The 20,244-nt window shown below is 48.0% G+C and overlaps 1 protein-coding gene across 1 annotated transcript in view; it reads left to right on the top strand.

Moving 5' to 3' along the window:
* The first annotated feature begins 5,313 nt into the window (after positions 1–5,313).
* The window catches only part of ark2ca (arkadia (RNF111) C-terminal like ring finger ubiquitin ligase 2Ca), a 36,106-nt gene continuing 21,175 nt past the window's right edge, over positions 5,314–20,244 (top strand). The window contains exons 1-2 of the mRNA XM_078228010.1: positions 5,314–5,432; positions 17,211–17,511. Coding sequence (XP_078084136.1) covers positions 5,372–5,432; positions 17,211–17,511 — 362 coding nt within the window. The 5' untranslated portion in view covers positions 5,314–5,371. The remainder of the gene's footprint in view (positions 5,433–17,210; positions 17,512–20,244) is intronic.

Genomic DNA, 20,244 nt, shown 5'->3' with positions numbered 1-20,244 from the left:
CGGGCAGGCTCGAGGGGCTAGATGGCCTACTCCTGCTCCTATTTCTTATGTTCTTATGTTCTCCACCTGTGTTGCCACCTTCAAGGATTTGTGGACTTGCACACCTAGGTCCCTCTGTGTTTCTATACTCCTGATGACTCTGCCATTTATTGTATAACTCTTCCCTACATTATTTCTTCCAAAATGCATCACTTCGCATTTATCTGGATTAAACTCCATCTGCCACCTCTCCGCCCAATTTTCCAGCCTATCTATATCCTGCTGTATTGCCCGACAATGCTCTTCGCTATCTGCAAGTCCAGCCATCTTTGTGTCATCCGCAAACTTGCTGATTACACCAGTTACACCTTCTTCCAAATCATTTATATATATCACAAATAGCAGAGGTCCCAGTACAGAGCCCTGCGGAACACCACTGGTCACAGACCTCCAGCCGGAAAAAGACCCTTTGACCACTACCCTCTGTCTCCTATGGCCAAGCCAGTTCTCCACCCAACTAGCCACTTCTCCTTGTATCCCATGAGCCTTAACCTTCTTAACCAACCTGCCATGTGGGACTTTGTCAAATGCCTTACTGAAATCCATATAGACGACATCCACGGCCCTTCCTTCATCAACCGTTTTTGTCACTTCCTCAAAAAACTCCACCAAATTTGTAAGGCACGACCTCCCTCTTACAAAACCATGCTGTCTGTCACTAATGAGATTGTTCCGTTCTAAATGCACATACATCCTGTCTCTAAGAATCTTTTCCAACCACTTCCCCACCACAGACGTCAAGCTCACTGGCCTATAATTACCTGGGTTATCCCTGCTACCCTTCTTAAACAACGGGACCACATTCGCTATCCTCCAATCCTCAAGGACCTCACCCGTGTCCAAAGAAGCGACAAAGATTTCCGTCAGAGGCCCAGCAATTTCATCTCTCGTCTCCCTGAGCAGTCGAGGATAGATGCCATCAGGCCCTGGGGCTTTGTCAATTTTAATGTTCCCTAAAAAACCTAACACTTCCTCTCTTGTAATGGAGATTTTCTCTAACGGGTCAACACCTCCCTCCGAGACACTCCCGGTTAACACGCCCCTCTCCTGAGTACAGTTACTCATTCACTCCTCCTTCCATTATAGGTGCCAACAGGAAGAAAGCGAGGCCAGACCCAGACCCTGAACTCAGTCCCAGCCACAGAGGACTGAGGATGATGACCGATTCACTGTAAAGCCATCACAACATTCACCTCACCCTCCACCAGCCCAGATACACTCACCGGTGGGGCATAGATCTATTGGCTTGGGCTCACACTCTGGTGGTCACCGTACAAATGTGTTTGCAATTGGAGGAAGCAAGGAGAGCCGGCACTCAGGAGATGGTTGGGGAAGAAGCCTCTGCTAAGTTTGAGTCTGATGACAAGCCTGTCCAGCCATAGACAAGGTGCTGAAGATATAGTGAGAGGCAGGAGTTCCAGAGGCCCCTGACAGAGTGAGGCGGAGGAGTGTGTCCACCTGCTCACTGATGTCGTGACGTAGTGCACGCAGGAAGGTCTCTATGGCAAGGATGGTGAATACCATGGAGAACCTGGTCCAGCAGAATGCCCAGTTTCTGCCAGAGATGTGCACAGACTTGCACTCCATTGCTGTGGCCACGGGAAAGCTTTGCAGTGGCTTTGTGAGAGGGGATGGGGCATCTTGTGTTCCCTCCACATGGCCCTTCTCCTCAAGGAGTCAGAGTCACCCAAAGGGAGGAAGATCATAAGGCGGACACCAATCAAGCTTCCACTTTCCCAGCATGCCCCTGGTGTTCTGATTGCCGTCTGTGCGTGACTCAATCAGCTCCAGCCTCTGGGACCGTTGAGGGGGCATCTGCCCCAGAGCAGGAGACCCAAATAAGGCCAGGGCCTTCCAGACCCCGGGCCTGCAGATGGTGATGGGCTGAAGGGTTATGGGAGCTTCAGGGCTTCGGACCGATGCTGTCATCAAAGACAAGTTTAAAGTTTAAAGTTAAATACAGGGCAAAGTGGTCACCAGGTTGCCTCCATCCCTACTGCCAATGTCAGAGAAGCAGCTAGGTGCAGTGGTAGGTCCAGAGTGTGAGCCCTCCAAATTCCACATATAATTAAAATGTTCTGATTTCACTCCGGTAGCATGGGTGTACAGTCATTGTAAATTGTCACACATCGGTAAATATGTAGATAGTTGCACTTTACTGAGGTTGACTGGGTTTTTAATGTTTCTGTTGGCTTTAACGCCTGTGCACCCACTAACTGCCACCCCCCCCCCCCCCCCCACCACCACTCCTCCCCTCTTCTCCCACCCTCCCTACCCCTATCCCAATTCAAGGGGCCGGCCCAGGCTGGGTCTGTGTTCTCCTGACTCTTGCCTGAGCATGGAGGTAGCAGGGCCTTTGTAAGCCATGTGAAAGAGCCTCCAACAGCCTCTGTTCCCTTATCCTCCGCTGCCCAGTCTATAGAAACACTTATCCCTTGTCAGGACATGTCACAGTTCCCCAGCAGTTATCCAGTTAAACTGACCTTCAGCTCCGCCCACTCGATGACTCACACCCCAACCAGCATCACTTGAGCTGGATATCGAGGGAGCGGGCAATGCCTTCAACAGCAGGATGGTGTGCCTTGCTTTTCAAACAATCTCTACCACATACTACCCTTCACCAGTAATCTACCCCCTCCCCTCCATCACCAAAAACCCCCACCGTGTAACCTTTACCCTCCCAACTTTCAGCCCTGAACCCCTCGCCATAACTCACCCTCACCATCACCATTCACATGCCTTCCCTTGCTGAGGAGCCCATCCCAGTTACGCTCTCCGTGCCCACCTCCTGCGATCCGTGTCCACCTGCGTGTTCCCTCCAACAACCTAAACCAGCCCTTCACCGGCCACCAATGGCCCCTCATTCTTCCAGTCCACCACATCCCCCTGCCCCCGATTACTATTCCCTCCTACCACAAGTATCCTTGATTTGCCACTGCTAGGACTGACACCACCAAATCCCCCGAACCCTCCCCACCTCAGGGTCCCCTCCTGTACCCCTGCAAACTGTCCCCTGCTCTCAGATGGCCCTTGTTGTCCGCCTCCCCGCCCCCAAGGCTACATGCTTACACCCCCATCCCCACATGTCTCGACATGTGCCCACCACACTGGTCTGGTTGTGTTTCGGATCGGGGTGAACTCCTGCTGATGTGCCTGGATTATCGGATGGGGGGGGGGGAGAGGTGTGGGGGGGGGCAGGGGGGGAGCTGGTGGGGGTGGGGTGGGGGGGGTGGGGGGGAGGGGTGTGGGGGTGGGGTTGGAGGTGGGGGAGGGGAGAGGTGTGGGGGGGGGGAGCTGGTGGGGGGGGGGTGGGGGGGAGGGGTGGTAGGAAGGGGGTACATGTCCACTCGGGTGGTAATTTGAATCCTGCTAACGAGATGGGAAGAGGCTTCCCTGTGGCCTGTGGCAGGAATGGGGACTGGCCCATTCTCCCGCCATGATGATTGGGACTGCAAGTTCCCGTGGTCGGGAAACTGATCTTTTCACTTGCTTCCGTTCCCGCCCACAATGAATCCCGCTGCTGGTGGGAGCGGATGATTCCGCCATTGACTGTGTTTGGCAAAATATTGATGGGAAACGGCAAAAAGGAGAAGCATGAGTGAATGGAGCAGCAACAACATCAGATCCTTGGGAGCACGGCGAAAGCTTCAGGGATTTGGATGTATCGTATAGAATGATGGACGACTGCGTTGGTTGATCTCAGCCAAGGTGACAATGAGGACTTCAGTGGGTTCTTCACCAGAGGCCCTGGGTTAGGGTCAGGAATCACAGTCAGAGTTCCTGTTCCTGATCCGTCAACCCTGCAGCAAGGCTTTGAGCTCAGACTGAGATGCTCAATATATAGAATGGCTATTTTTGGAAAATATTGGAGGGCATCTAGTTCCTTTGAAAGTAGAAATCTATAGGTGAATGTACAGAGTGGTTGCAAGATATAACAGAAATGCTCGTTGGAGCTGGAATACTTTACCACAGAGAGGATATTATTAAACTAGAAGGAGTGCAGAAAATATTTACTGGGACTACCGGGACTTGATGGTTTGAGTTATAAGGAGAGACTGGATAGACTGGGATTTTTTTTCCCTGGAGCGTAGGAGGCTGAGGGGGATCTTATAGAGGTCTGTAAAATATTGAGGGGCACAGATCAGCTAGATAGTCAATATCTTTTCCCAAAGTAGGGGAGTCTAAAACTAGTGGGCATAGGTTTAAGCAGAGAGGGGAGAGATACAAAAGGGTCCAGAGGGGCAATGTTTTCACTCAGAAGGTGGAAATGTTTGGAACGAAGTGAAAGGAAGCCTGTGTGTAAATCCCCCATGTGGTGTCAGCTGTGAAGTTCAGAAAGTTCTCTCTCTGCCTCAAATCTCGCTTCACTTCCCTCAGGGCAGGAGTTGCCAGAGGCAGTAGTAGAGGCGGGTACAATTTTGTCTTTTAAAAAGCGTTTAGACAGTTACATGGGTAAGATGGGTATAGAGGGATATGGGCCAAATGTGGACAGTTGGGACTAGCTTAGTGGTAAAATCTGGGCGGCATGGACAAGTTGGGCCGAAGGGCCTGTTTCCATGATGTAAACCTCTATAAAGTAGCTGTAGCAGAAGACCTGACACTTTTAGGAGAAAAATAGATCCTTGCCTGTTTAATTTTGACTGCAATGAAATTATAACTCAGGAGAGAGGTAAAAGCAGCTGCCAGCTCACGATCACATGTTCTGGTTGACAATATGGCACAGATTTCAAATCGACCCCTAATGCTTCAGGAGGAGGGCAATCCAGAACTGACCACTTCACAAAGGAGACAGTTGTCGACAGAGGTTTAAATTCATCGCTGGAAAGTGACAATGTTTCAGTGAACATCCGGTCTGTGTCACCCTGACAGCAACAGTTCTGAAGCATGAAATTTCATATCAGACATATAAAGCCAAACTCTCACATACACACACGCACACACACTTGTACATAAATACATCGACACTGACAATTGGACACCGCAGAAGAGAAAGAGAGGGAGGCTGTGTCTATGGGGGAAGCGATGGGGTGTGCAAGTGGGTGAGGAGGAGGTGTGAATGTGGGGGAGTGGTGGGGGGGTGGTGTGAATGTGGTGGGGGGGGGGGGGTGGTGGGTGGTGTCAAGTACAATAGGGTCAGTAACCCCCGATTGGCTGGCTGGAGTGCCACAGGATATAAAGTCCCAGGATAATGAGTGCTCTAGATTGCCCTGCTGTTCTTTGTATGAGAGACAGCTGCAGGCACAGCTCCACATTTGAATGTATATAGGGGATTGGAGGGCAGCAGCTCCATGGGCCATCTGTCTCCGCGGCCGTTAGCAACAAAGACTCCAGGATGGTGCTAGTACATGTCGGATATCTTGTTCTTCCAGTTTTTGGATCGGTGAACAACAGAGGTACTACCTTCAGGGGAAAGAAATGATCAAAAACATCTTCTTTTCCCTTCTTTACATGACAGCTGATATTGATTCCACTTTTGTTAATCACATTGACTGTGTTGTGAGTAATGTGTGCCCTCATGTTAATTCTGAGACACTTTCTTTGTAAGTGAATTTGTAGCGAAATATTGATTGATAAATCTCAACGCGTTCTTGTGTTTACATAGGTATGCAGTGTTAAACCTTGAGTGATACATTCACATCAGACTTGTCGGAATTGTGCTTTGTTAGTCTGTCTGTTTTTTTTTTACCCTAGAAAAATGCTGTACAATTCATCTACTTGGAACGATAGAGTTTACAACGCACTTTTCTGTTGACACATATGTATGTGTTCGCTTGTAGTGCTGTGTGAAGTGATGTACTGTAGGTTCTGTAGTCTTTGTGTTCCCCCCTACACAGAGAATTACCTGCCCTTTCCCCATTATAGAGAACACGGTGGCGCAGTGGGTTAGCACTGCTGCCTCACAGCACCAGGGACCAGGGTTCGATTCCTGACCCGGGTCACTGTCTGCGCAGAGCCTGCACGTTCTCCCTGTGTCTGCGTGAGTTTCCTCTGGGTGCTCCGGTTTCCTCCCACAGTCCGAAAGACATGCTGGTTATGTGCATGTTGGCCGTGCTAAATTCTCCCTCAGTGTACCTGGACAGGTGGCGGTGGAGTGTGGCGCCTATGGGGTTTTCACAGTAACTTCATTGCAGTGTTAATGTAAGCATACTTGTGACACTAATAAATAAACTTTAAAGCATCTTGCAGCACACATTCCCACCTGCCATATACTAACAGACCAATACTGATCGGATATCTTCTTTGTTGTTTTTTTCCTCCTTTGGTCTGTTCCACTTTCTGCACTTGCAAAGTGATGGGATGAATAATTGTTCTGGTTTCTGTTCCACTTTCCCTGACATCTATTTGTGTATCTGGACTGACGTGGGACCTCTTAGTGCTATAACCACCTTCCCCATGTGTAGCTGTCAGCGTGTTACAGTGCAGTGACTTCCGAGAACTCAGTGACTTTATGTCCTCTCACTCTTTGGTTTCCTCCTCAGCTTTTGTGAGGCAGCTGATAGTGCCAGGGAACTCCCCAACGCTGGCATCATTGTAAAACTGTGAATCCTGGCACTGAATGCTATTCAAAGCCCAGCCTGCTCTCTTGTTCCCGGCTAAGGTAGCTGCCAACAGGGGTTATTCGATGGTGATCTTGGACGGGAAGCTGCGGCTGGCTGTTTGTCTCTTTAAGCTGGGAGCACTGAGTCCGATTGCAACGCTGCAACTCCTGCCCTGAGGGAAGTGAAGCTGAGATTTGAGACAGAGAGAGAACTTTCTAAGCTTCACAGCTGACGTCACAATGGGGGATTTACACACAGGCTTCGTTTCACTCTCAGTCTCATCTTTCTGCTTTCCTTTGTTTAATGGGATTCTTGTCTTTTATGATCAGACACACAGACATGTTACGCAGCCATTGTCCCTATTTTGGAGTCATTTTCCTCATTTAGCTTTATTTTTGCGGACGTAATTCTGGGCATGTTTTTAATAATGGGGAGGCAGTGGTGTAGTGGACTAGTAATCCAGAGACGCAGGGTAATGCTCTGCAGACCTGGGTTCAAATCCCGCCCATGGGCAGATGGTGAAATTCAATGAAATATCTGGAATTAAAAGTCTAATGATGACCATGAAACCATTGTCGATTGACGTAAAAACCCATCTGGTTCACTAATGTCCTTTGGGGAAGGAAATCTGCTGTCCTTACCTGGTCTGGCCTCCATGTGACTCCAGACCCACACAAATGTGGTTGACTCTTAAATGCCCTTAGGGATGGGCAATAAACGCTGGCCCAGCCGGTGACGCCCACATCCCATGAATGACTTTTTAACACAATCTAGTTTGGAACCTCCTTCCCTATGACAGATGTTAAGCTAACTGGCCTGTAGTTTCTTGCTTTGTCTCTGCCTCCCTTTTTGAATAATGGAAGTACATTTGCTATCTCCCAATCTAATGGGACCTTCCCCAAATCTAGCGACTTTTGGAAAATTAAAACCAATGCATCAACTATCTCACTAGCTACTTCCTTTAACATTCTAGGATGAAGTCCATCAGGGCCCGAGCCCTTGTCAGTCCCCAAGTCCAACAATTTGCTAAGTACCACTTCTCTGGTGACTGCACTTTTCCCGAGTTTCTCCCTCCTTTCCATTTCCTGGCTGATAGCTGCTCCTGGGCTGCTCCTGGGATGTTACTTGTATCTTTTCCAGTGAAGACTGCAAAATATCTGTTCAATTCATCTGCCATCCATCTCCCAGTTTTCCATTACCATTTCTGCAGACTCACTTTCTATAGGATCAAGACTCACTTTGTTGACTCATTTTTCTTTTAAATATTTCTAAACACTCTTATTATCTGTTTTTATATTTGTGGCTAACTTTCTCTCATACTTTAATTTTTCCTTCCTTAATCTTTTAGTTGATATTTGCTGTTCTTCATATTCTGTCCAATCTTCTGACCTGCCACCTGTCCTTGCACAATTATATGCTTTTTCTTTAAGTTTAATATTACCTATAGCCTTTCTAGTTAACCATGGATGGTGGGTCTGTCCCTTGGACCTTTTCTTACTCAATTGGAATGTATCTATTCTGTGCAATCTGAAATACCCCCTTATATGTTTGCCACAGCATCTCTATCCCTTAGCCTAATTTGCCAATTCACTTTAGCCAGCTCAGCTTTCATGCCCTCATAATTGCCCTTATTTAAGTTTAAAATACTAGTCTTGGAGCCACTCCTCTTTCCCTCAAATTAAGTGTAAAATTCAATCATATTTTGGTTGCTGCTACCTCAGGGTGTCTTCACTGAGATCATTAATTACTCCCATCTTATTGCACAATACCAGGTTCAGTACTTGCTCTCTGGTTGGCTCCAGAAGGTGCTCTTCTAAGAAACTATCCCAAAAACTCCTCCTCTGGGCTTTAACCATCTGACTTTTCCAGTCTATATTTAGATTAAAATCTCCCATGATTATCACCGTGCCTTTCTGATAAGCCCCAATTATTTCTTCCTTTATGCTCCACCCTATTTTGTGACTATTTAGGGGGCCTGTACATGACTCCCACTAGTTAATTCTTACGTTTGCCACTTCTCATCTCGAACTAATTCGTTTCCACATCCTGATTTCCTGAACTTAGGTTTTCTTTCCCGGTTGTGCTGATACCATCAATAACTAACAGAGAGACCCTTCCAACTTTTCCTCACTTCCTGTCCTTCCTAAATATCCTGTAACCTTTAATATTCAGGTCCCAATCCATGTTCTCCTGCAGTCATGTCTCGGTAACGGCTATTGAATCATACTTATTTATTCATTCTTATTTATTTCATAGGATCATAGAATCGCTAATGTGCAGAAGGAGGCCATTTGGCCCATCAAGCCTGCACCAACAACAATCGAAACCAGACCCTATCCCCGTAACCCATGTATTTACCCTGCTAGACTCCCCTTGACACTAAGGGGCAATTTAGCCTGGCCAATCAACCAAACCCACACATCCTTGGAGTGTGGAAGGAACTGGGACACCCAGAGGAAATCCACACAGACACGGGGACAACATACAAACTCCACACAGACAGTGACTCGAGGCTGGAATTGAACACAGATCCCTGGCGCTGTGAGACCACAGTTCTATGACACTATTTCACAGAGGCTTTTTCCTAGGGTGGAAAGGTTAACTACAAGGGGGCACAGGTTTAAGGTGAGAGGGGGAAAGTTTAGGCGAGACATACAGGGAAAGATTTTCACACAGAGGGTGGTGGGTGCCTGGAACACACAGCCAGTGGAGAAGGTGGAAGCAGGCACATTAGCAACGTTCAAGGTGTATCTTGATGGACACATGAACAGGAGGCGAACAGAGGGATAGAAACTGCACATGTGCAGTAACTAATGTGAATAAATAAGAATTAGGAATCAGCGCAGGCTTGGAGGGCCGAAGGGCCTGTTCCTGTGCTGTATTGTTCTTGTTCTTTGTTCTTTTATTTCAAAGAGGAGCGGAGGAGTTACCTCCAGTGTCCTGGCCAATATTTATCCCTCAATCGACATCACAAAAACAAATAATCAGATCAATATCACATTGCTGCTCTCAACTTGGCCCCATGTTTCTAACAACAGTCGCTATGCTTCAAAGCACCTCATTGGCTGTTATGAATTTTGGTATGTCCTGAGGACATGCAAGGAGCTATAGAAATGTACATTTTTCATCCCATTCTCTTTTAGGTGCACATTTGTATACCTGAGGTGTTGACCAACACATAACCATGAATAAGATGCTCCAGTCTGTGCCAAACGTGAGCAAGTTGAAATAAAAACCAACTTGGGTGGGACCTTCCACTGCCGCTGCAGCAGAAATCATGGTGTGTGGGGAGCAAGATTCAGCTTGAAGCCAAAAATAAGTTTCCTTCTTGTCCTGACCCTCACAGCAGCTCGAAGTTGGGTCCAGTGTCCCACGGAGCTATGTCAAGAACCCCATTTACATCTCCTGAATGCTCATTAAAAGGCCAACACACCGGAATCTTGTCCTCCCTCACATTAAGCACCCTGCCAATGGGAATTTGGAATGCTCACTTTCACAACTGCATGTAAGTGTCTGCACCTGGCCAGGTAGGCTGGTTCCTAGACTTTGAGGGCAGTAGATGCTGCTTTCGCCGTTCTTGGGGACCGCTCATGACCGTCACTTGTACTGGGCATTGGCAACTAAAGGTGCACCAAAGCTGGAAACGGGAGGCAGGTGAAGGGTGCAAGGGGGCCGTGGAGGGTGGAAGGGTGTTGTGGAGGCTGGGTACGGGACACAAGGGGATGTGAGGGATAGTGTCTGGTGAAGGGGGCTAGTGTGTGCCCGGGAAAGGGAGAAGAGGAGAATGTTTTGTCCAGAGCTTTCCATACAGTCCAAGTCAATGCGGACACAGTAACACAATAAATTCCATACAGAATTATTTGCTGTACCTTCACACAAGGATAATGTGAAGCATTCCTAAGCAGCTATCCAGGAGCAATGTCAGATCGTCAGATGAAACGAGATGGCTTTTTTGAACCTATGAAATAGGGGCAGGATAGGCCATTCGGCCCCTCGAGCCGGCTCCGCCATTTAATAAGATCTGATTGTGGCCTCAACTCCACATTCCACCGAGTGCCAAAACCTTTAACCCCCCCCTTGTTAGTCAAGCTTCTATCTATCTCTGCCTTAAAAATATTCAATGACCCTGCCTCCACCGCTGTCTGGGTTAGAGAATTCCAAAGATTCACGACTCTCTGAGAGAAATAATTTCTCCTCATTCCCATCTTAAATGGGTGACGCCTTATTTTGAAGCTGTGCCCCCCAGTTCGATTCTCTCCCACACAGGGAAACACCTTTTCAGCATTCACCCAGTCAAGTCTTACATGTTTCAATAAGATCACCTCTCATTTTCCTAAACTTCAATAGATACAGGTCCGGCCTGTCCAACCTTTCCTCATAAGATAGCTTCTCCAATCCCAGGCACCAGTTGAGTGAACCTTCTTTGAACTGCTTCGTCAAGGTGAACACACACCTCCGACATTCCACGCTCAAACCCCACTTGCAGACATTTGAGATTATCCTGGGTGATCCTTATTTAGCCAGTTCAGTGTCATGCCTGGGGAGAGTGGGGACTAAGCACAGAACAATGTTCAGCCTTAAACGTGGGGGCAATCGCAAGGTGCCAGGAGGCATGGAAGCCTGAGGTGTTGGATTTATGATACCACAGTTTCCAAATATCCATTCTTATCATGTAAACACTATTGCAGAAACTACGAGTCAGGAAAATGAAGGTTCTGTAAGTAGCGACATAACTAGGCCATCCACAAAAAGCGGGGATCAGTGCAGGATATTCAGTAAAGCTGATGAGCGATTCTCCCACGTCCATGTGATGTTTGCCTGGGATTTAAGGGTGACAGGTGTATTGGCCAGACACCATGCTCACATGTTGTATGCCTTTGCTGATGGTACAGATGTGAAATTAAAGGCTACCCTCTAGATGGCACGGTGGCACAGTGGTTAGCACTGCAGCCTCACAGCGCCAGGGACCTGGGTCCGATTCCCGGCTTGGGTCACTGTATGGAGTCTGCACATTCTCCCCGTGTTTGCGTGGGTTTCCTCCGGGTGCTCCGGTTTCCTCCCACATTCCGAAAGACGTGCAGGTTAGATGCATTGGCCATGCTAAATTCTCCCTCAGTGTACCTGAACAGGCGCTGGAGTGTGGTGACTAGAGGATTTTCACAGTAACTTCATTGCAGTGTTAATGTAAGCCTACTTGATAGGCAAAGGGATCTGGGTGTACAGGTATACAGGTCACTGAAAGTGGCAATGCAGGTGGAGAAGGTAGTCAAGGCGGCATACGGCATGCTTGTCTTCATCGGCCGGGGTATTGAGTTTAAAAATTGGCAAGTCATGTTGCAGCTTTATAGAACCTTAGTTAGGCCGCACTTGGAATATAGTGTTCAATTCTGGTCGCCACACTATCAGAAGGATGTGGAGGCTTTGGAGAGGGTACAGAAAAGATTTACCAGGATGTTGCCTGGTATGGAGGGCATTAGTTATGAGGAGAGGTTGGAGAAACTTGGTTTGTTGTCACTGGAGCGACGGAGGTTGAGGGGAGACCTGATAGAAGTCTACAAGATTATGAGAGGCATGGACAGAGTGGATAGTCAGAAGCTTTTTCCCAGGGTGGAAGAGTCAATTACTAGGGGGCACTGGTTTAAAGTGCGAGGGGCAAGGTTTAAAGGAGATGTACGAGGCAGATCTTTTACACAGAGAGTAGTGGGTGCCTGGAACTCATTGCCGGGGGAGGTAGTGGAAGCGGATATGGTAGTGACTTTTAAGGGGCATCTTGACAAGTACATGAATAGGATGGGAATGGAGGGATAATGTCCCTGGAAGGGTAGGGGGTGTTAGTTAAGTCGGGCAGCATGGTCGGTGCAGGCTTGGAGGGCCGAAGGGCCTGTTCCTGTGCTGTAATTTTCTTTGTTCTTTGTACTTGTGACACTAATAAATAAACTTAAACTACCCTCTGTGGTGAGACCATTTGTGAATCAATGCAACCAAAGTTCCAGATGGGAATTTTTCGGGACATACATGTCTGATCCTTGAATGCAAGCAGAATGCTGCAATACTTGAATATCATAGAACATAGAACATAGAACAGTACAGCACAGAACAGACCCTTCGGCCCTTGATGTTGTGCCGAGCTTTGTCCGAAACCAAGATCAAGCTATCCCACTCCCTATCACCCTGGCGTGCTCCATGTGCCTATCCAATAACCGCTTGAAAGTTCCTAAAGTGTCCGACTCCACTATCACTGCTGGCAGTCCATTCCACACCCCAACCACTCTCCGAGTAAAGAATATCCTTTGATCCATGAGACTTGGAGCAGGAATAAAGCGGAATATATTTACAAAAGAACAAAGTATATGCAGTGCCTGAATACCTGTGCCTCCAGTGTGCGTTCAATACGGGAATACTATCAGTACGCCAGGATGCAGCCCCGACACCCACAGCAGAGCTGGAGGCAGCCTGCTGACTGCTTTGCCCTGTTGTCTGAGGTTACTTTGGCAGACATCCTCTGGAGGCCCGAGACCTTGAGGAGCCTGGCCTGCTAAGCGTCCCCTGCTCTAGGCTAGCTGCGCTCTCCACAGCCAGATTTGCTGGAGGTGGTGGCAGAGGGGGTTTGAGTGGCGGGGCACCCTGGGTGGATGACACCGGGGTGCCTGGCTGGTGCTCTCTCTCCCTGTGGGTGCCTAATGGCCCCTCCCTGACTCCTTGAGGAAAAGGTGCCCCTGGAGGAACATCGAGGCTAGAGTGATGGAGTTCGGGTGTAAATCCAGCAGAAACCATGCGTTCTGCTGGACTTCTCCAAGGAAACCAGCCATCTTCTTATGGAGACTTTGAGGCACTCGCACACCGGAAGCACAACAGCAGAGAGAAGGTGGACGGACTCCTCCATCCTTCATCCCACCCTCTGACAAATCTGCCAGATGTTCTCCTGCCTGTCACTGCATCGCCAACATGTCTCCTCAGGCCATCTGCGGAGGCTCATCATTGGACTTGGAATCACTGGCAGCACGGTGGCATGGGGCAGCATGGTGGCACAGTGGTTAGCACTGCCGATTCACAGCGCCAGGGACCCAGGTTCGATTCCCAGCTCGGGTCACTGTCTGTGTGGAGTTCGCACATTCTCCCCACGACTGCGTGGGTTTCCTCTGGGTGCTCCGGTTTCCTCCCACAGTCCAAAGGACATATTAGTTAGGTGCATTGGCCATGCTAAATTCTCCCTCGGTATCCCCGAATACACGCCGGAGTGTGACGACTAGGAGATTTTCACAGTAACTTCATTGCAGTGTTAAACATAGAACATAGAACAGTACAGCACAGAACAGGCCCTTTGGCCCACGATGTTGTGCCGAGCTTTATCTGAAACCAAGATCAAGCTATCCCACTCCCTATCATCCTGGTGTGCTCCATGTGCCTATCCAATAACCGCTTAAATGTTCCTAAAGTGTCTGACTCCACTATCACTGCAGGCAGTCCATTCTCTGAGTAAAGAACCTACCTCGGACATCCTTCCTATATGTCCCACCATGAACCCTATAGTTATGCCCCCTTGTAATAGCTCCATCCACCCGAGGAAATAGTCTTTGAACCTTCACTCTATCTATCCCCTTCATCATTTTATAAACCTCTATTAAGTCTCCCCTCAGCCTCCTCCGCTCCAGAGAGAACAGCCCTAGCTCCCTCAACCTTTCCTCATAAGACCTACCCTCCAAACCAGGCAGCATCCTGGTAAATCTCCTCTGCACTCTTTCCAGCGCTTCCACATCCTTCTTATAGTGTTAATGTAAGCCGACTTCTGACACTAATAAATAAACTTTATTTAAACTTTAAACTTTAAGCAGGGTATCCATCAGCTCTTTGACTATCACCAGCTCTCCTGCTGTGGACTCGTGTCTGTGAGGTGATCACTAGATTGTGAATCTGAGCTTAGTCTAGAGGTAGGAGCCACCGAGGTGCGTGTATCTGTACTCATGGAAGGTGCAGGTGAACACAGTGACAGGTGTGGGACCCGCTCCTTCCTCCTGGACCTAGAACACATTTTTCCCTTTTCTATCAGATGCCAGCTTCTGAGAAATCTCCTCCAAACCTCCACAAATGTTCCTTTGCAGTAGCTCCTGAGATTACAATGTCATTCAGGTGCCACTCTGGGCAGCTCTTGATGGATGTTCTCCATCATTCTTTGAAAAATGGCGCAACTCAAAGAGACCACAAAGGGCAAATGAGTAAACTCACACAGTCCTTTGTGAGTATTTATGGGGATATACTTCCTGGATGACATCTCAATATCCAGTTGGAGGTAAATGTGTCTAATTTGGAAAATATGTAACTCCCAGCCAGCTTCGCATAAAAACCTTCTGTGCGCGGCACAGGGTAGCTGTCTAGGCGGGAGATTCTGCTAGGGGTGATTTTACCTTCTCTTCCCGCTGGTTGATGGGCGGAGTGAACCGGTAAGATGAGAGGCAAAATATCGAGGCGGGCCGGGAGGTGGGGGGGGGAGTGAGGGTGCAGGAGGGTCGGGGCTGGCTCGGAGATGTCCGGGGGGCCAGCGATCATGGGTGGGGGGTGGGGAGGGGGGGGGGGGGTCACACAGCCAGCAATGTGGGGTCGCGGAGCTGGCCCGTGATTGAGCTGGCCAGCGATTGGGAGGCCGGCAGTGCGGGGTCCCTGCGCATGCGTTGATCTCCGCTATGACAGATCAGAGCATGTGCAGTGGCCCATTCAGCGCTATGCCAACGGCCTCTCCAGCGGGAATAGGCCCCGCCCACTGGTGTTCAGTGTGATTCACGCTCGGGCTCTCTGTGATGCACAGAGTGTGGGAGCTTCATTTTGAAAGTTCCGCTGAAAGAAGCAGTGGGGTTTATTCCAGTTTTTACACGTAATCAGCACTTCGAATGTTTTTGTGAGAATTCCCCCCCCTGTTGCCAATCCAGGCAGCCTTTCTGTAGCCAGTCCCTTCCCAAAAGGCTGGGCCCTGGTCCTTGCACACTATAGGGGGAGTTGGACTGTCTGTTGCCCGTGTGTAACTGGGGTTACAGTGGTGCCTACAATACATAAGGGCTCACCAGTATAAGTGGCCAATCTAGCCTTGGTGTCCCTCAGGATTATAGGCAAGATGTCCAATCAGAGTCGCCTAAAGGTTTGCTCCCCAATAATAGATACGGTGGCTCCTGTGTCCGTCTCCATGTCTAGGAGGTGGCCATTTACCTGGAGTTTAATCTTATTGGACACACTTTGGGTGCGGTGATGCAATTAGCTGCATCAATTCCTCATTCCTGGGCTGGTTTATTTGTAAAGTCCTGTCTGGAGGTGGCTTTGCCCTTCGGCCTGACTGGCTGGTGCGCATCTTGCCTGTTTTGGTAGCCTTGTCTGGGGAGGACCCTATGGCTACAAGTGCAGCATGGATGTTCTAGCTCTTCACTGCATGGTGGATAGACTCTCCGTCCAGTTTTGCAATTCCGCGGTCTTTGACTCCAATCGCCCTTTCTTGGCAGCAAATGGGAGATGCAAGCATTACCCGCTGGGGGCATGGCTCTGTGGTATGGGGGTCATCCAAGGCTGAGGATGGCACTGTCAATGGACCCTTGCAGCTCTTTTTACTGCGTTTTCATGGGAAAAAGGGCCAGTCTATGGCTGAGGTCCAGAGTTGCTTCAGTCAGTAGCTTCTTTGGGTCACAATATTATTCCTCTAACTCTGGCCTTTTGAACATCCCCAATTATAATTGCTCGACCATTGCGGGTTGCATATTCAGTCACCCAAGGCCCAAGCTCTCCTTCCCCACATCTCTCCACCACACTTTCCTCAATTAGGATGCTCCTTTAAACCTACCTCTTTGATCAAGCTTTTGGTCATCTGACCTAATATCTCCTCATGTGGCCATGTGTCGTATCATGTAATGAACTCCTGTAAAAAGCTTTGAACCATTTCATGGGTAGGCACTATATAAATCTAAGTTGTTGTTGAATGTGGATTGGAGGAGGGGGGCACAGAGGGTTTCAGTGTTGGTCTGCAGATTCTCCCCATTCCCATCCCCATTTCTGCAGCTTGTTGAATACATTTTGGAGTTTCCTTACTTGTAGCAGCAGAACCACAATGGAATAATTGGGAATATGGAAAATTGGACTCTGTTGCCAGGAACGGGTTCGATTCCCGGCTTCGGTCACTGTCTGTGTGGAGTTTGCACATTCTCCCTATGTCTGCGTGGGTTTCCTCCGGGTGCTCCGTCCAAAGTCCAAAGGTGTGCAGGTTATGGCCATGCCCAATTGCCCCTTAGTGTCAGGGGGACTGGTAGGGTAAATGCATGGGGTTATGGGGATAGGGCCTGGGTGGGATTGTGGGCGATGCAGCCTCGATGGGCCGAATGGCCTTCTTCTGCACTGTAGAGTTCTATGATTCTATGAATGTCCATCTAGAGTAGGATAAGTTGCTAAACCTTCATCCAAGAGCTTGAATTTCTTCCAGGTTCTCCCATACTCCAGGTTTGGTGGAACAGCCAGGCAAACAGCATGAATGACCATTTTAACCATTTATGCCATTCTTTCTGATCTCCTGCTGAACCCACCCCACCAACGCCACAGATGTCCCAGATGAATGTGCCAGCCAGGATGGTAACGCTACAATAATGGTGCTTCTTAACTCTGCAGGTGCCCCTTTCCCAAGGTCGCAGCATTCACATGCCACCTCCTGCAGACAACTTTACCTCTCTCATCAACCCGAGTTTCCACTGTCTCACTCTGTCCAATCACAGCCAGGTCTGAGCAGCCAACTGACCTCATCGCACCAGCACACCGCGTCTTCATTGCCGCTGCAGCAGCCTCTGACGTCTTTGCCAAGCTCCCAGTTCCAGGATGTTCCTACCTTCTTACCTCAGTCCTTACACCAGCAATATCTCTTGCACCAGCAGCTGCTTGAGGCCCAGCGGCGAAGGCTGTTGTCATTCCCCAGGTAGGTAAAAGCCATTGATGACCAATGATATTGTATCTGTTGAAATACTAAAACTGTCGTTGACGCACGTGTCCTCTCGGTGACTCTGTGAGTGGGTGCAGTAATGAGGTGTACGGAGCAGGAAGCTTCCAGGTTCGATCCATGGATTATGTGGGACTGATCTGATCTTATCATGGTCAACAGTGCAGGTGCCTCAATCGGCTCATAGGGTGGTCAAATCTCTCCATGTTTTCCAGTTGAAGTCAACTCCTTGAATTGTCTGCCAATGCTCACTGTGTGAAATAATGCATTAAAAATAATGGTTTAATGAGGTACCAGAGGGCAGTCAGACATGTGGGAAAAGCTCGGCCCCTTTTCAATAACTTCCTAATTTGAGATGGGTGGATAACTGAAAAATGAGACAGAGGGTGGAAGCCATTAGTCAAAGAACCACAGCACAGATTTCTCTTGTAATGTTGGGGAGGCGATGGACTAATGACATTATCGCTAGGCTATTAATCCAGAAACTCATTTAATATTCTGGGGACCTGGGTTCGAATCCCACAGATGGTGGAATTTGAATTCAATAAAAAATAGAATTAAGAATCTACTGATGACCATGAAACCATTGTCGATTGTCAGAAAAACCCATCTGGTTCACTGATGCCCTTTAGGGAAGGAAATCTGCCGCCCTTACCCGGTCTGGCCAACATGTGACTCCAGAGCCGCAGCAATGTGGTTGACTTTCAACTGTCCTCGGGCAACTAGGGATGGGCAATAAATGTTTGTCAGCCAGCGACGCCCATGTCCCACAAATAAATAAAAAAAATTGACACCAAATTGAGAGAAGCCACAAAGGTGGTAGGTATGGAACATGAAAAAAGAAAATCACACAAATGTAGGAGAATGTGCCCTTCTAAGATTTGGATTGAGGCAAAGAAAAAGATTATTAGGGAGGACACACTGAAGCCACTTTGCACACAACAAGATTCCGCAAACAGCAGTGAGATACAGAGCAGATAGTCTGTTCTGGTGATTTGGATTGCTGTCAGAATTGAGCTGCTAGATATAGACACTGGGATCTGAATGGAAAAAGTTTCTACTTATCTGTTATTTATCAAAAGATCTAGTGATATTATTGCTAGACTATTAATCCCAGAAACTCAGCTAATGTTCTGGGGACCTGGATTCGAATCCCACCACGACAGATGGTGGAATTTGAAATCAATTTTAAAAAATTTGGAATTAAGAATCTACTGATGACCATGAAACCATTGTTGATTGTTGAAAAAAACCCATCTGGTTCATTAATGATCTTTAGTGAAGGAAGTCTGCCGTCCTTACCCAGTCTGGCCTACATGTGACTCCAGAGCAATGTGGTTGACTCTCAACTGCCTTCCATGGGCAACTAGGGATGGGCAATAAATGCTGGCCAGCCAGTGATGCCCGTGTCCTATGAATGAATAAAAAAAAGTTATCTCTCAACTTTATAAGGAGAATTGTTAAAAATAACTCCATATGATGATTTTTAAAAGTTTCAAATTATGCTGTGGAATTAATGTTTAAATTATGCTGTAGAATACTCGAGATCGAAAGCTTAGAGAACTGATCTGCCAATTTAACCAATTAAAATAGAATAACAGACAGTGGAGATTTATATGCAGGAATTAAGTTTTCTGCGGTGTGATTTCTGATTATATAATGCTTCTATATAAACACTGCGCATGTTAAAATCTCCAATCATACTGCTATAATGGGGTCAGTCCATTGAGTAATTTGGGACATTTCTGCTTTTTTCTGGATATTTGATCAATTGAGGCCAGGAATACGGTGTTAGAGAATCGAATGCTTCAATATTATTCCTCCCTCCACCCTATGCCAGAGCTGGAATTTCCAGACAGGATGCAGGATAAACTGCCCCTACTCCCTGCTCTCATTATACTTTAAACCCCAACCTCGAAGAAATCTATTTAACTGCCCAAGTGCCATATAGAAACAGAGAAACTAGAAGCAGGAGGAGGCCATTCAGCCCTTCGAACCTGCTCCGCCATTCGTTTTGATCATGGCTGATCATCAAATTCAATACCCTGATCCCCGTCTTCCTCCCATATCCCTTGATCCCTTGAGCCCCAAGAGCTATACCAAATTTCTTCTTGAAATCACACAATATTTTGGCCTCAACTACTTTCTGTGGTAGTGAATTCCACAGATTTCTGGCTTGGGTCACTGTCTGTACGGAGTCTGCACGTTCTCCCCGTGTCTGTGTAGGTTTCCTCCGGGTGCTCCGGTTTCCTCCCGCAGTCCAAAAGACGTGCTAGTTAGCTGCATTGGCCATGCTCCCTCAGTGTACCCGAACAGGTGTCGGAGTGTGGTAATGAGGGATTTTCACAGTAACTTCATTGCAGTGTTCATGTAGACCTACTTATGACTAATAAATAAACTTTAAAAAAGATTCACCACTCTCTGGGTAAAGAAATTTCTCCTCACCTCAGTTCTAAAAGGTTTACCCCTTATCCTCAAACTATGACCCCTAGTTCTGGACTCCCCCACGATGAGGAACATTCTTTCTGAATCTACCCTGTCTAACCCAATGCAGCGTGGATCAGTACCTGGGACTTCGATGTTGTGGCTATTTCAGAGACATGGATAGAGCAGGGGCAGGAATGGATGCTGCAGGTCCCGGGGTTCAAATGTTTTAGTCGAAGTAGGGAAGGAGGTAGAAGAGGGGGAGGGGTAGCATTATTGGTCAGAGAT

Source organism: Mustelus asterias, chromosome 1, assembly GCF_964213995.1.
Source record: "Mustelus asterias chromosome 1, sMusAst1.hap1.1, whole genome shotgun sequence".
Classification (NCBI taxonomy): domain Eukaryota; kingdom Metazoa; phylum Chordata; class Chondrichthyes; order Carcharhiniformes; family Triakidae; genus Mustelus; species Mustelus asterias.
The sequence above is the reverse complement of the archived record's forward strand: the minus strand, read 5'-3'. Positions and strand labels throughout refer to the sequence as shown.